Source organism: Pristiophorus japonicus, chromosome 11, assembly GCF_044704955.1.
Source record: "Pristiophorus japonicus isolate sPriJap1 chromosome 11, sPriJap1.hap1, whole genome shotgun sequence".
Lineage (NCBI taxonomy): Eukaryota > Metazoa > Chordata > Chondrichthyes > Pristiophoridae > Pristiophorus > Pristiophorus japonicus.
The window spans coordinates 217,850,454-217,866,792 of record NC_091987.1 but is presented as its reverse complement, the minus strand read 5'-3'; the positions used below and the strand labels follow the sequence as shown (position 1 = coordinate 217,866,792).

The 16,339-nt window shown below is 50.9% G+C and overlaps 1 protein-coding gene across 1 annotated transcript in view; it reads right to left on the bottom strand.

Moving 5' to 3' along the window:
- bcl9l (bcl9 like) overlaps positions 1-16,339 on the bottom strand; it is a 115,557-nt gene that overhangs the window by 43,334 nt on the left and 55,884 nt on the right. Inside the window, 2 exon segments of the mRNA XM_070894552.1 lie at positions 13,483-13,799; positions 15,381-15,505. Coding sequence (XP_070750653.1) covers positions 13,483-13,787 — 305 coding nt within the window. The 5' untranslated portion in view covers positions 13,788-13,799; positions 15,381-15,505.

Below are 16,339 nucleotides of genomic sequence, written 5' to 3'. Positions count from 1 at the left end.
TACAGATTTTTGAGCGATAAGGGAGTGAAGGGTTATGGGGAGCGGGCGGGGAAGTGGAGCTGAGTCCATGATCAGATCAGCCATGATGGTATTAAATGGCGGAGCAGGCTGAAGGGGCCGTATGACCGACTCCTGTTCCTATTTCTTATGTTCTTATGAACCCCCGCGGCGCGTGCAGATGCTCAGACTCCCCCCCCCCCCACTCCCCACCCCCCGGTCGGCTGTGTAATGGAGAGGTGTGGATGGATTACAAGATATCAGCCAGCTGAGGAGTTCCTGTAAGATAGAAGTGGGAGCTGAAGTCGAACAGGATGGGGCACTTTTCTCTACAGACTGAAGGCTGAGGGGGGAGCCGATAGAGGTCTTAACATTACAAAAGGGTTTGATAGGGCAGATACGGGGGGGAGGAGGGAGAGAGAAGGGCCGGGGGGGGGGGGGGAGCGGAGATGGGGGTGGAGAAAAGAGAGGGAGACCAGAACTAGGGACCATCAATATAAGACAGATAAGACAGTCACCAATAAACCCAACAGGGAATTCAGGAGAAACTCCTTTCCCCAGAGAGGGGTGAGAATGTGGAGCTCGCTGCCACAGGGAGGGGTTGAGGCGAATAGTATCGATGCATTTAAGGGGAAGCTGGATAAACACATGAGGGAGAAAGGAATAGAGGGATATGGTGATGGGGTGGAGATGGAGAGGGGTGGGAGGGGGCTGGTGTGGAGCATAAACCCCGGCACGGAGCGGTGGGGCATAAACCCCCGGCACGGAGCGGTGGGACATAAACCCCGGCACGGAGCGGTGGGGCATAAACCCCGGCACGGGGCGGTGGGGCATAAACCCCGGCACGGAGCGGTGGGGCATAAACCCCGGCACGGAGCGGTGGGGCATAAACCCCCGGCACGGAGCGGTGGGGCATAAACCCCGGCACGGAGCGGTGGGGCATAAACCCCCGGCACGGAGCGGTGGGGCATAAACCCCCGGCACGGAGCGGTGGGGCATAAATCCCGGCACGGAGCGGTGGGGCATAAACCCCGGCACGGAGCGGTGGGCCCAATGACCTGTGTCTGTGCCTTCGATGCGATGTAATTCCCTTCCGGCAGATTGAGATAAAACGAGAATAAAAATAAACATGGAGCAGATGGTCACCTGAACAAAAGCAGCGGTTGGGGGGGGGGGGGGGGCAGCAGAGGCCGTGGAAGGAGTGGGGGAGGGGGGGGGGGGGAAGAGCGGGGGGGGGGCGGCCGTGGAAGGAGCAGGGGGGCTGAGGGAGCGGGGGGGGGGCGGGGCGGAGGGAGCACACGGTTATGCTGCTGTGGAGGTGGACACGGCACACCCACGGTCCGTCCCGCTCAGCCTGTCTCCGCCCACTCGGTTCAGTGTGGCATAGAAACATAGAAAATAGGTGCAGGAGTAGGCCATTCGGCCCTTCTAGCCTGCACCGCCATTCAATGAGTTCATGGCTGAACATGAAACTTCAGTACCCCATTCCTGCTTTCTCACCATACCCCTTGATCCCCCGAGTAGTAAGGACTTCATCTAACTCCCTTTTGAATATATTTAGTGAATTGGCCTCAACTACTTTCTGTGGTAGAGAATTCCACAGGTTCACCACTCTCTGGGTGAAGAAGTTTCTCCTCATCTCGGTCCTAAATGGCTTACCCCTTATCCTCAGACTGTGACCCCTGGTTCTGGACTTCCCCAACATTGGGAACATTCTTCCTGCATCTAACCTGTCTAAACCCGTCAGAATTTTAAACGTTTCTATGAGGTCCCCTCTCATTCTTCTGAACTCCAGTGAATACAAGCCCAGTTGATCCAGTCTTTCTTGATAGGTCAGTCCCGCCATCCCGGGAATCAGTCTGGTGAATCTTCGCTGCACTCCCTCAATAGCAAGAATGTCCTTCCTCAAGTTAGGAGACCAAAACTGTATACAATACTGGCACGACCTGAAGGTAAGCCCAGCCAATCCAAGTATCGGACACCTGGTATCGACCCATCCCGAGAAGGACGCAACCTCGTCTAGCAAATTGCTCATTTCACAACGGAACTGTGCTGGGTGCCAAGTCTCATACCCTCCCGAGGCAGGCCAGTGAGATGAATCAGGACCGAAACGGAGGGCCAAGGAGACTTGCATTTCTATAGCGCCTTTCACAATGTTGCAAGCACTTTACAGCCAATGAAGTACTTTCTCAAGTGTGTTCACTGTTGTAATGTAGGAAACGCAGCAGTAAATTTGTGCACAGCATGCTCCCACAAACAGACATGCGATAATGAGCAGATAGTCTGCACTGGAGACTGCTCCTACACCTCACCATATTCCACATCTTCTCACGGGAAGGAATCGAGGTTTGAGGCAGGAATTGGGAGCCACGTCCAAAACGCCTGCTGACACACGGCGATTAGTAACTAAAACCGTTGGCATGCAACCTGGAGCCCTGCGGCTGCAGCACAAACCCGCAAAATAAACCCCTGTTGCAGAGACAAGCTCGCCGGCAAACAGCGCCCCGGGCCGGCAAACAGCGCCCCGGGCCAGACCCGCTCACAATCGCCCCGCAACGGGCCAAGGTTCAATACTCCCCCCCCCCCCCCCCCCCCCTCCCACAACCAACATCACTGTACAATAGATTATCCGGTTTATCACATTGCTGTGTGTGGGAGCTTGCGGTGTGTAAATCTGCTGCCGCGTTTCCCACATTACAACAGTGACTACTCTTTAAAAAAAAAGTATTTCACCACAGAATCATAATTCACAGCTCAGAAGGAGGCCAATCAGCCCATCGTGTCTGTACTATTGTAAACTGCTTTGGGATGTCCTGTGGTGTGAAAGGCGCTATAGAAATGCAAGTCCTTTCCTTTTCAACGACTGGCAAGCTGTTGTCAGAATCTGGGTTTTGGTTGGTCACACAATCCCAGAAGGCGAGATTTATTGTTCAGCTTCCGTCTCCCGACACAATCTTCCAAAACTGGAAAATGACGGACCGACCCCAGAAGGGATACCGTCAATCTGGAAGATTCCGGAAGGTCGGGCAGGCAGGGTGCGGGGGTGCGGAGCAGGGTGGGTAGGATCGGGGAATAATGCTGGAAGCAGTGGGTCATCACGGGCCAGAACCACTCAGGATTTACGGCAGCTGAAAGGTTGGCCAGCCTGAATCAGTGAGACACAAACCGTTAATCACTTTTCAATTACAAGTTGTTAAACTGCTAATCGTGAAAAATAAAAAAACACACACTTTGATCTCACAAGTGACATGTGCAGCTGTAGTTAACCCTCCGCTGCCCGTCTAATGTACTGACCTGCGCTCCGCATCACGAGCCAGTGGCAAGAGGGTTAAACGGGCCGAGGTTCAACACTCTCCGGCTCACTCGCTCGGAATTTCCAAACTGGTTACCAGATTAAGGGGGCTGAGGGGGAATGAGCTTCGAGAGTGCTCGGTGAGACAGCGAGTCGTGTCTGACTGGTCTGATCCCAGCGCCTCGGGGGGAACTTAAAAAATATATATTTATATCGTCGCAAAAGAAAAAAACGCAAAGCTTCGCAGCTGCAGGTAGTGTCAATAAACCCGGCCCTGCTCCTCCACCACTCTGTACAACTCCAGTTACAAATTGGAGGGAAGGCAGCAGAGACACAAAGTTAAAAGGGTCCCTGAACTCAAGGCCCTTTGAGCGCTGCAAGATTCAACGGCTCTCGGAGATAAAAAAACCCTTTAGATTCCTTGATATTTGCCCGGGAGTGCAGGCAAAATGAGGGGAGTGTCTGCAAGATACTTTATTGTCTGCTAATTCTTTAATGTGCTGCCCAGGGAGCTTTAGTGATTCAAGTTCAACAGCTCATTTACCTGATGAAAGGAAAACTGTACACAGCCCAGGAGAACCCAGCTTTCAGCATCAATACCGGCGTCGGGATTCGGGATCACAACAAACTCTCCTCACTGGCTCTCACCTGCAATTACATTGGTACATCTGCTGCCGCCCTGCGTGGGAGCAATTGGGGGGGGGTGGGGGGGGGCCGAGGGGGACGTCAGAGGGCGAGTGGAGCCGGGGGGAGGAGGGCCGAGGGGAGTCGTGGGGGGGGGGGCCGAGAGGAGCCGGCGGGAGGGGGGGGGGCCGAGAGGAGCGGGGCGGAGACACATAAGGAGATATCCGAACAGGTGAGCAAAAGCTAGGTCAAAGAGGTAGGTCTTTAGGAGCATCTTAAAAGGAGGCGAGGTTTAGGGAGGGAGTTCCAGAGCTGTGGCCCAGGCAGTTTAAGTCGCGGCCACCGCTGCCCAAGAGGCCAGAAATGTATCTTTGGACCATGCTCAGTCCCACCGCCAGGGTCTGCTCACTGCTGCCGACCCGCTCGTTGTACGACGGCAGTACGGGCAACATCGCTCCTGCTCCATTCTCCGCGCCAACACAGCACACTCCAGAGTGGAGCCAAACAGAACTGCCACGGCAGAGGCAACATCGCGACCCATCTCGCTCGCTGGCGGGGGGGCGGGGGGGAGAACTGAAGGGGAGGTGAGATGTGGAACTGGTGTAGGTAGGGTGGGGGTATATGGGATAAAAGTGAGTGGGTAGAAATTGGAGCTGATTAGACAGAACCATAGAATCACAGAACGGTTACAGCACAGGAGGCCATTTCGCCCGTTGAGCCCGTGCCGGCTCTCTGCAAGAGCACCTCAGCCAGGCCCACTCCCTCCGCCCTTTCCCCGTAGCCCTGCACTTTAATTTCCTTCAGTTCCCTTTTGAGAGCCACAACCGAGTCTGCCTCCACCACCCTCTCAGGCTGTGCATCCCAGATCCTAACCACTCGCTGCGTTATAAGGTTTTCCCTCATGTCGCCTTTGGTTCTTCTGCCAATCGCCTTAAATCTGTGTCCCTCTGGTTCCCGACCCTTCCACCAATGGGAACAGTTTCTCTCCATCTACTCTGTCCAGACCCCACATGATTTTGAACACCTCGATCAAATCTCCTCTCAACCTTCTCTGCTCCAAGGAGACCCCAGCTTCTCCAGTCTATCCACGGAACTGAAGTATCTCATCCCTGGAACCATTCTTGTAAATCTTTCCTGCACGCTCTCTCAGACCTTCACATCCTTCCTAAAGTGCGGTGCCCTGAATTGGACACAACACTCCAGTTGAGTCCGAACTAGTGTTTTATACAGGCTCATCATAACTTCCTTGCTTTTGTGTTCTATGCCTCTATTTATGAAGCCCAGGATCCCGTAAGCTTTTTTAAACCACTTTCTCAACCTGCCCTGCCACCATAACCGATTTGTGCCCAAATACCCCCAGGTCTCTCTGTTTGTGTACTCCCTTTAGGATTGTACTCTTTAGTTTATATCGCCTCTCCTCGTTCTTCCTACCAAAATGTGTCACTTCACACTTTTCTGCATTAAATTTCATCTGCCCTGTGCCCGCCCATCCCACCAGCCTGTCTGTCTTCCTGAAGTCAATCACTCTCCCCCTCACTGTTCAAGTTTTCTGTCCAAGTTTTCTGTCATCTGCAAATTGTGAAATTGTGCCCTGTACACCCACACCCAAGTCATTAATATATATCAAGAAAAGCAGTGGCCCTAGAACTGACTCCTGTATACCTTTCTCCAGTCTGAAAAACAACTTCCATTTGTAAAAGGTCGATCATGTGCAACAAACCTAATTGATTTTTTTAATGAAGTAATAGAAACATAGAAAATAGGGGCAGGAGTCGGCCATTCGACCCTTCGAGCCTGCACCAACATTCAATAAGATCATGGCTGATCATTCCCTCAGTACCCCTTTCCCACTTTCTCTCCATACCCCTTGATCCCTTTAGCCGTAAGGGCTATATCTAACTCCCTCTTGAATATATCCAATGAACTGGCATCAACAGCTCTTTGCGGTAGGGAATTCCACAGGTTAACAACTCTGAGTGAAGAAGTTTCTCCTCATCTCAGTCCTAAATGGCCTACCCCTTATCCTTAGACTATGTCCCCTGGTTCTGGACTTCCCCAACATCGGGAACATTCTTCCTGCATCTAACCTGTCCAGTCTCATCAGAATTTTATGTTTCAATGAGATCCTCTCTCATCCTTCTAAACTCCAGTGAATACAGGCCCAGTTGATCCAGTCTCTCCTCATATGTCAGTCCAGCCATCCCTGGAATCAGTCTGGTAAACCTTCGCTGCACTCCCTCAATAGCAAGAACGTCCTTCCTCAGATTAGGAGACCAAAACTGAACTCAATATTCCAGGTGTGGCCTCACCAAGGCCCTGTACAACTGCAGTAAGACCTCCCTGCTCCTATACTCTAATAGCTATGACGGCCAACATACCATTTGCCTTCTTCACCGCCTGCTGTACCTGCATGCCAACTTTCAATGACTGATGTACCATGATACCCAGGTCACGTTGCACCTCCCCTTTTCCTAATCTGCCGCCATTCAGATAATATTCTGCCTTCGTGTTTTTGCCCCCAAAGTGGATAACCTCACATTTATCCACATTATACTGCATCTGCCATGCGTTTGCCCACTCACCTAACCTGTCCAAGTCACCCTGCAGCATCTTAGCGTCCCCCTCACAGCTCACACCACCACCCAGCTTAGTGTCACCTGCAAACTTGGAGATATTACACTCAATTCCTTCATCCAAATCATTGATGTATATTGTAAATAGCTGGGGTCCCAGCACTGAGCCCTGCGGCACCCCACTAGTCACTGCCTGCCATTCTGAAAAAGACCTGTTTATCCCGACTCTCTGCTTCCTGTCTGCCAACCAGTTTTCTATCCACGTCAGTACATTACCCCCAATACCATGTGCTTTAATTTTGCACACTAATCTCTTGTGTGGATCCTTGTCAACAGCCTTTTGAAAGTCCAAATACACCACATCCATTGGTTCTCCCTTGTCCACTCTACTAGGTACATCCTCAAAAAATTCTAGAAGATTTGTCAAGCATGATTTCCCTTTCATAAATCCATGCTGACTTGGACTGATCCTGTCACTGCTTTCCAAATGCGCTGCTATTTCATCTTTAATAATTGATTCCAACATTTTCCCCACTACTGATGTCAGGCTAACCGGTCTATAATTACCCGTTTTCTCTCTGCCTCCTTTTTTAAAAAGTGGTGTTACATTAGCTACCCTCCAGTCCATAGGAACTGATCCAGAGTCGATAGACTGTTGGAAAATGATCACCAATGCATCCACTATTTCTAGGGCCACTTCCTTAAGTACTGTGGGATGCAGACTATCAGGCCCCGGGGATTTATCGGCCTTCAATCCCATCAATTTCCCCAACACAATTTCTCGCCTAATAAGGATATCCTTCAGTTCCTCCTTCTCACTAGACCCTTGGTCCCCTAGTACTTCCGGAAGGTTATTTGTGTCTTCCTTCGTGAAGACAGAACCAAAGTATTTGTTCAACTGGTCTGTCATTTCTTTGTTCCCCATTATAAATTCACTTGAATCTGACTGCAAGGGACCTATGTTTGCCTTCACTAATCTTTTTCTCTTCACATATTTATAGAAGCTTTTGCAGTCAGTTTTTGTGTTCCCGGCAAGCTTCCTCTCATACTCTATTTTCCCCCTCCTAATTAAACCCTTTGTCCTCCTCTGCTGAATTCTAAATTTCTCCCAGTCCTCAGATTTGCTGCTTTTTCTGGCCAATTTATATGCCCCTTCCTTGGATTTAACACTATCCTTAATTTCCCTTGTTAGCCACGGTTGAGCCACCTTCCCAGTTTTATTTTTATTCCAGACAGAGATGTACAATTGTTGAAGTTTATCCATGTGATCTTTAAATGTTTGCCATTGCCTATCCACTGTCAACCCTTTGAGTATCATTTGCCAGTCTATTCTAGCCAATTCACGTCGCATACCATCGAAGTTACCTTTCCTTACGTTCAGGACCCTCGTCTCTGAATTAACTGTGTCACTCTCCATCTTAATAAAGAAGTCTACCATATTATGGTCACTTAAGGGGCCTCGTACAACAAGATTGCTAATTAGTCCTTTCTCATTACACATCACCCAGTCTAGGATGGTCAGCCCTCTAGTTGGTTCCTTAACATATTGGTCCAGAAAACCATCCCTAATACACTCCAGGAAATCCTCCTCCACTGTATCGCTACCAATTTGGTTAGCCCAATCTATATGTAGATTAAAGTCACCCATGATGACTGCTGTACCTTTATTGCACACATCCCTAATTTCTTGTTTGATGCTGTCCCCAACTTCACTACTACTAAGTAATAGACAGGGGAATGTCCTATGGATGTGGTTTATATGGACTTCCAGAAGGCATTCGAAAAATTTCCACACGAGAGGCTGTTGGCTAAAATAAAAGCTCATGGAATTAAAGTCAGATTATTTGCCCGGTCAGGAGATTGTTTGGGCGGTAGAAGACAGAGAGTAGGGATAATGGGTATGTACTCGTATTGGAAGGAAGTGTCTAGTGGTGTCCCACAAGGATCTGGAGCCTCAACTATTCACTATATTTATTAATGCCTCAGATAACACAATAGAGAGCCATATCGCCAAGTTTGCTGATGACACAAAGATTGATGTCACAGTAAGTAGAGTGGACGGGAGCATAAAATTACAAAGAGCCATTGATAGACTGGGTGAGTGGGAAAAACTGTGGCAGAGTAATTTCATCGCAGTAAGTGTGAGGTCATTCATTACAGGATAGATCCGAGTATGTTTTAAATGGTGAAAAGCTGGGAACAGTGGAGGCCCAAAGAGATTTCGGGCTCCGTGTACACAGATCCCTAAAATGTAGTACTTGTAATCAAGTACAAAAAATAATCAAAAAGGCGAATGGAATGTTAGCCTTTATAAAGAGAGACCGAGAATCGAAAGGGGAGGAAGTTTTGCTGCAGCGATACAAAGCCCTGGTTAGACCACTCCTGGAGCACTGTGTACATTGCACCCGAGAAAGGAAATATTGGCCTTGGAAGGAAAGCCATGCAGATTCACCAGAATGTTACCTGGGCTCCAAGGGTTAGATCGTGAGGAGAGATTATACACAAACTAGGCTTCTACTCCCTGGAATGTGAAAGGTTACAGCGAGAATTGATTGAGGGTTTTAGGATTCTGAAAGGAATTGATTGGGCAGAGAGAGGAAGAGACTCTATTTCCACTGGTGGGAAGAGTTTAGGATCAGGGGGACACAATCTTAAAATCGGAGCCAGACCGTTCAGGAGAAAACATAAGAATTAGGAGCAGGAGTCGGCCATTCGGCCCCTCGAGCCTGCTCCACCATTCAATGAGATCATGGCTGATCTTCAAGCTCAACTCCACTTTCCCGCACTGTTCCCATATCCCTTGATTCTCTAAATATCCAAAAATATATCGATCTCTGCCTTGAATATACTCAATGACCGAGTCTCCACAGCCCTCTGGGGCAGAAAATTCCAAAGATTCACAACCCTCCGAGTGAAGAAGTTTATCCTCATCTCAGTCCTAAATGGCCGTCCCCTTATCCTGAGACTGTGACCCCTGGTTCTCGACTCCCCAGCCTGGGGAAATATCCTCCCAGCACCTACCCTGTAAGAATTTTGTATGTTTCAATGAGATCACCTCCCATTCTTCTAAACTGTAGAGAATATAGACCCGGTCTACTCAATCACTCCTCATAGGACAATCCCGCCATCCCAGGAATCAGTCTGGTGAACCTTCGTTTCAATCCCTCTGTGGCAAGTATATCCTTCCTTAGGTAAGGAGACCAAAACTGTACAAAGTTAAGACACACTTCTTCACGCAAAGGAACAGCATAGCCTCTTTAACGTAGGAAAAAGGCGTTTCACGAGAGCTTGATCAACAAAAACATTTTTGACATCGAGCCACAGAAGATATTAGGGCAGGTGACCAAAAGCTTGGTCAAAGAGGTCAGGTTTTAAGGAGCGTCTTAAAGGAGGAGAGAGAGGCGAAGAGGTTTAGGGCGAAATTCCAGAGCTTGGGGCCCAGGCAGCTGAAGGCCCGGCCACCGATGGTGCAGCGATTAAAATCGGAGATGCGCAGGAGGCTAGAATTGAAGGAACGCAGAGACCTTGGAGGCTTGTGGGCTTGGAGGAGGTTATAGAGATAGGGAGGGGTGAGGCAACAGAGGAATCTGAAAACAAGGATGAGGCTTTTAAAATGAAGGCGTTGTCAGACTGGGAGCCAGTACAGTCAGCGAGAGCAGGGGTGATGGGTGAACGGGACTTGGTGAGAGTTAGGACACGGGCAGCCGAGTTTGGATGAGCTGACGTTTACGGAGGGCGCAAGCTGGGAGGCTGGTCAGGGGAGCGTTGGAATAGTCGAGTCTGGAGATAACAAAGGCATGGATGAGGGTTTCAGCAGCGGATGAGCTGAGGCAGGGACGGAGATGGGCGATGTTACGGAGGTGGAAATAGGTGGTCTCGGTGATGGTGGGGAATATGGTGAGAAGGTGGGGTTGAGGGCTGTGGTGACAGAGTTGATTCAGGAAAAGACTGAGACCAGCTGGAGGTAAAGGCCATTTTATGTCACTAAGTATTCTCACATTCAATATCGAGCGTGGGGGAACTCCCCAGGCCAGGGGAACAGGCAGCAGCTATAACGGACACCAACCCACTGGTTCCCAGAACAGAGCAAAAACTCCATGCACCGCCCATCATCCACAGCTCAGCTGCAGACCTCGTCACTGATCCTCACCGAGTGTTGCAATTTATGTTTATAGAATGATACAGCACAGGGGGAGGCCATTCGGCCCATCGTGTCTGTGCCGGCTCTGTGACAGAGCGATCCAATTAGTCCCACTCCCCCACGCTCTCCCCACAGACCGGCAGTTTTTTTCCCTTCGAGTATTTATCCAATTCCCTTTTGACAGTTACTATTGAATCTGCTCCCACCGACCTTTCAGACAGCGCGTTCCCGATCACAACAACTCGCTGCGTAAACACATTCTCCCCCTCTCGCCCCCCGGGTCTGTGGCCAGATGTTTAAACGACTATTGGGGGCGGGAAGAGGAACTGAGTGACACCGAGCCCTGAAAAGGTTAAGCGGCAACGGCTAATTTAGAAGTGGCATTTAGCCAGGGGCCCTGCAACCTCCGCGACACCCAGTGACGACAGCAGCAGCTGTCAGCCTGCACAGGAAGCCAACACGTCACCTCAACCAAACAGATTTTCCTGTAAGAGCCACGGTGAACTTCCCCAAGAGTGATGGCTGGGTGAGTGTACCGCCCACACAAACTAATGCAGCCGCTCTCGCTGTCCGAAACTGCTAATGGCCGAGAGGTTCCTGAAATAATCGCAGGAACATGAGCTCGGCAATGACCACACCACCATTCTCCGAGATCAAAAGTCGGGCCGGACGGGAACTCCTCGGATAGGGTACGCTGGGCTACCACAATGGTCACCACCCACCGGAATGACATTCGGCCCGTCGAGCCCGTGCCCGCTCTCAGCGAACCCCCCTCCCCCGCCCTCTCCCCGTAGCCTGGCAAATATTTGTCCGATTTCCTGAAGTGAGCTTTGGGGGGGTGAGGCATCAATCCCTCATCAGCTCAGTTAGAACCGGAGCAGAACTACTGTCCCAAAGTTCAAACACACAAACTAACTCATCCACAGGGATCAGTTACAGGCTGGAATCTAATTGAGGGGTCACTTCCTTGATACGGGGGTACATGTCAAAGATTATTAATAATTACATTGGGTTTGCGATCAACACAGATGGCATCTCGAGCGTTTTATATTTGTAATTCAACGATCCCCAGTACAGCAACTCCACAGTTACACAGTTAGTGACCCTTACCCTGAATAAACAGTAACTCTGTACACAGTTAGTGAGTGACCCTTACCCTGAATAAACAGTGACTCTGTACACAGTTAGTGAGTGACCCTTACCTTGAATAAACAGTGACTCTGTACAGTTAGTGAGTGACCCTTACCCTGAATAAACAGTGACTCTGTACACAGTTAGTGAGTGACCCTTACCCTGAATAAACAGTGACTCTGTACAGTTAGTGAATGACCATTACCCTGAATAAACAGCGACTCTGTACAGTTACACAGTGAGTGACCCTTACCCTGAATAAACAGTGACTCTGTACAGTTAGTGAGTGACCCTTACCCTGAATAAACAGTGACTCTGTACAGTTAGTGAGTGACCCTTACCTTGAATAAACAGTGACTCTGTACAGTTAGTGAGTGACCCTTACCCTGAATAAACAGTGACTCTGTAGTTAGTAAGTGACCCTTACCCTGAATAAACAGTGACTCTGTACAGTTACACAGTGAGTGACCCTTGCCCTGAATAAACAGTGACTCTGTACAGTTACAGTGAGTGACCCTTGCCCTGAATAAACAGTGACTCTGTACAGTTACAGTGAGTGACCCTTACCCTGGTGAGTGAATAGTGATGTACAGGTGCACAATGAGTTGAGCCAATTATTTGATTTAAATGTTCAAGCAGAAATCAACAGCTCAGTGACAAAGATTGAGTGTGCTGCTTATATAAATAATAAAGCTGACATAAGATGAGTTAGCGCCAGGAACCAGCCCCCATTCCTGTAACATCAATCTGTCCACTACTCTGATGACACTATCCAGCTCACTATAATCCGATTCACTGACACTATCCCGCTCACTATAATCAGATCCACTGACACTATCGCTCACTATAATCAGATTCACTGACACTATCGCTCACTATAATCGGATTCACTGACACTATCCCGCTCACTATAATCCGATTCACTGACACTATCCCGCTCACTATAATCAGATTCACTGACACTATCCCGCTCACTATAATCGGATTCACTGACACTATCCCGCTCACTATAATCCGATTCACTGACACTATCCCGCTCACTATAATCCGATTCACTGACACTATCCCGCTCACTATAATCAGATTCACTGACACTATCGCTCACTATAATCAGATTCACTGACACTATCGCTCACTATAATCCGATTCACTGACACTATCGCTCACTATAATCCGGCTCTGTTGCCTCAAGAGTCTGTTGATCGGCAATGGAAATACTCTAATGCCCTCCAGTGGCAGCGATGATATTACCGCACTGTCCAGCCGACTGCACTGGGAGGTTGTGGGACAGCACTGACTGACGATCTCTATCAATGGGTCGTCACTGCTCCAACGTACGGCACAGTTTACTGCAAGGCTGTCCATTTCCCCAGTGCAGGAGGCCAATGGTGTGCCGTGCGACCCTGCTTGCTGGAGTTTACAAAATACAGCAGGAAGCACCTCATGTTGTGCAAATCTGCATTTGCATCAATCACAAAACTTTTACATCCAGCTAAACAGGCAGACAGGGCCACCGCTTGAAGACGACACGTCCCACGGTGCAGCTATCCTTCCCCAAGTTCTGCCATTCCCCAAATCCTCTCTCAAATCAGGGGACAACATTTAAAAAGCGCTACATTTCAATTATCCGCATGAACTGCGTCATTAAATAAAACGCCGTAAGGCAGCGACGTGTTTAGCGCGAACACCGGGTAAAGAGTTAGTGAAAAGCGCGGATTAAATACCTCTGCGTGTCAGTGAGGGGGGGGCTCTTCAGACCCCGGGGCTTGGAGCAGCCAGAGTGAAGTGCGCTGGGGCTGTGGGACATCATGCCGGGGGAGCCCGGGCTCTTTAAGTGCTTGTTGGGGCTGGAGGTTTTCTGGGCTCGGGCTGGCTTCTGTGAGCCAGCCAACATCTTACTGTCCATCAGCCGACTCCTCTCCTTCTTGTTTTTCTTCTGACAAACCAACTGCTCCAGGATGGGGAGATCCTGCGGCACGGGGAGGATGCGCTGGGGGTCAGCCTGCTCTTGCTGCCGGTACTCTCTCATCTCCTGAGCTCACTGGAGGGAGAGAGGGAAATTAAACATAGACAGTCACTTCTCAACCAAAAATACAACATGGAAACACGGATATAAACACTGGAAATCCACAGACCATCAGTCAGAGACAAGTCCGCTAAATATTTAGGGTCTTTGTTCGTTCGAGCTCACTCTAATAGAGACCCCATATTCTCTCGCAGATACTCACTGACTCGCTAGTATTTGCTGTTCTTGTGTCAGCCGTGACTCAGTGGGCAGCACTCGCGCCTCGGAGTCAGAAGGTTGTGGGTTCAAGGCCCAATCCAGAGACTTGAGCACAAAAAATGGCGGACGCTCCCAGTGCAGTGCTGAGTGAGCGCCGCACTGTCGGAGGGGCAGTGCTGAGGGAGCGCCGCACTGTCGGAGGGGCAGTGCTGAGGGAGCGCCGCACTGTCGGAGGGGCAGTGCTGAGGGAGCGCCGCACTGTCGGAGGGGCAGTGCTGAGGGAGCGCCGCACTGTCGGAGGGGCAGTGCTGAGGGAGCGCCGCACTGTCGGAGGGGCAGTGCTGAGGGAGCGCCGCACTGTCGGAGGGGCAGTGCTGAGGGAGCGCCGCACTGTCGGAGGGGCAGTGCTGAGGGAGCGCCGCACTGTCGGAGGGGCAGTGCTGAGGGAGCGCCGCACTGTCGGAGGGGCAGTGTTGAGGGAGCGCCGCACTGTCGGAGGGGCAGTACCGCACTGTCGGAGGGGCAGTACTGAGGGAGTGCCGCACTGTCGGAGGGGCAGTACCGCACTGTCGGAGGGGCAGTACTGAGGGAGTGCCGCACTGTCGGAGGGGCAGTACTGAGGGAGTGCCGCATTGTCGGAGGGGCAGTACTGAGGGAGCGCCGCACTGTCGGAGGGGCAGTACTGAGGGAGCGCCGCACTGTCGGAGGGGCAGTACCGCACTGTCGAAGGGGGCAGTGCTGAGGGAGCACCGCACTGTCGGAGTGGTTGTCTTTCAGATGAGACATTAATCATAGGTCCCTTCTGCTCTCTCAGGTAGACATAAAAGATCCCATGACACTATTTCTAAGAAGAGCAGGGGCGTTCTCCTCGGTGTCCTAGCCAATATTTATCCCTCAATCAACAGAACAAAATCGGATTATCTGGTCATTATCACATTGCTGTGTGTGGGAGCTTGCTGTGCACAAATTGGCCGCCGCACTTCCCACGTTACAACAGTGACTGCACTGGTTGTAAAGCACTTTGGGACATCTGTCCGTGCAAGGTGCTATAGAAATGCAAGTCTTTATTTTTCAATTTCCACTGGAACTCACCTCACCCACAACTTGTCACTCACACCCTTCACTGTGCCCCAATGTGAGGTCCATCAGAAAACTAACTGCACCCTAAAAATTCAATTCCACACCAAAAAGCATGCACACTCCTAAACCAACAGCAACCCAAAACCCCAAAGACCCGATTCAGAATAATCCTGTGTCTGAAAGTAAAAGCCAGGTATTGAAAACCATCAAATCTGGGTTATGAGATGGACACTGGCCTGCGAGCTGTCCCATGGGAATAAATCCCAGCCCGCCTCCACTCCTTCATTAGTTTAACTTTAATCGATTTAAGATCCTTACTGAAGATTCTCCAATCAGGCGGCTTCTTATACAGCTGAAGAGGAAGCAGCGGCCAATGGGATGAGCCGAGAGTAAAACATTCCTGTTCCTTCCCGCAGTGACTTGGATCAGCGGCTCTCACTGGTCTGTGAAGCAAAACAGAAAATCCATGAATGAGCGACGCTGTTCGCAGAGTAACTGAGACAAGGGCCATTGCATCGGCCGTCAGCAGGGGGGGCTACTGAGCCCTGCTCCGTAACACCAGCAGCTCCCTCACGACCCGGGGCAGGGGGGAAAGAGGGGTTGACCCCATCTCTCCCGGGGGGGGATTGACCCATCTCCCCAGGGCAGCGTTCACCCCGACCCTCGGGCAGTATTCACCCCATTCTCGGTCAGCATTACCGCTCCACAATTCAACAACGATTGCCATTTCTACAGCAGTCTTCGAGCATACAGCAGTGTGAGCTCGCGGAGCAAAAGGCGAGCTGGGGATCCGGGCCTAGATTGTGCAGTGAGGGCACCGTGAAGGAAGAGGGGCCAAGATAGTGGGAGTAATGTCAGGTGGTGGGGGAATGAGCGGCAAACACGTGCAGGTGTCAGGTCACGATCGCGGTCTGCTGCGATGCTCCCATCGTTGTTCAGCTCACGGGTAACAGGGCAGCAGAGGACAGCACTCCCTCAGTACTGCCCCTCCGACAGTGCGGCAACTCCCTCAGTACTGCCCCTCCGACAGTGCGGCGCTCCCTCAGTACTGCCCCTCCGACAGTGCGGCAACTCCCTCAGCACTGCCCCTCCGACAGTGCGGCGCTCCCTCAGTACTGCCCCTCCGACAGTGCGGCACTCCCTCAGCACTGCCCCTCCGACAGTGCGGCACTCCCTCAGTACTGCCCCTCCAACAGTGCGGCTCCGACAGTGCGGCACTCCCTCAGTACTGCCCCTCCGACAGTGCGGCGCTCCCTCAGTACTGCCCCTCCGACAGT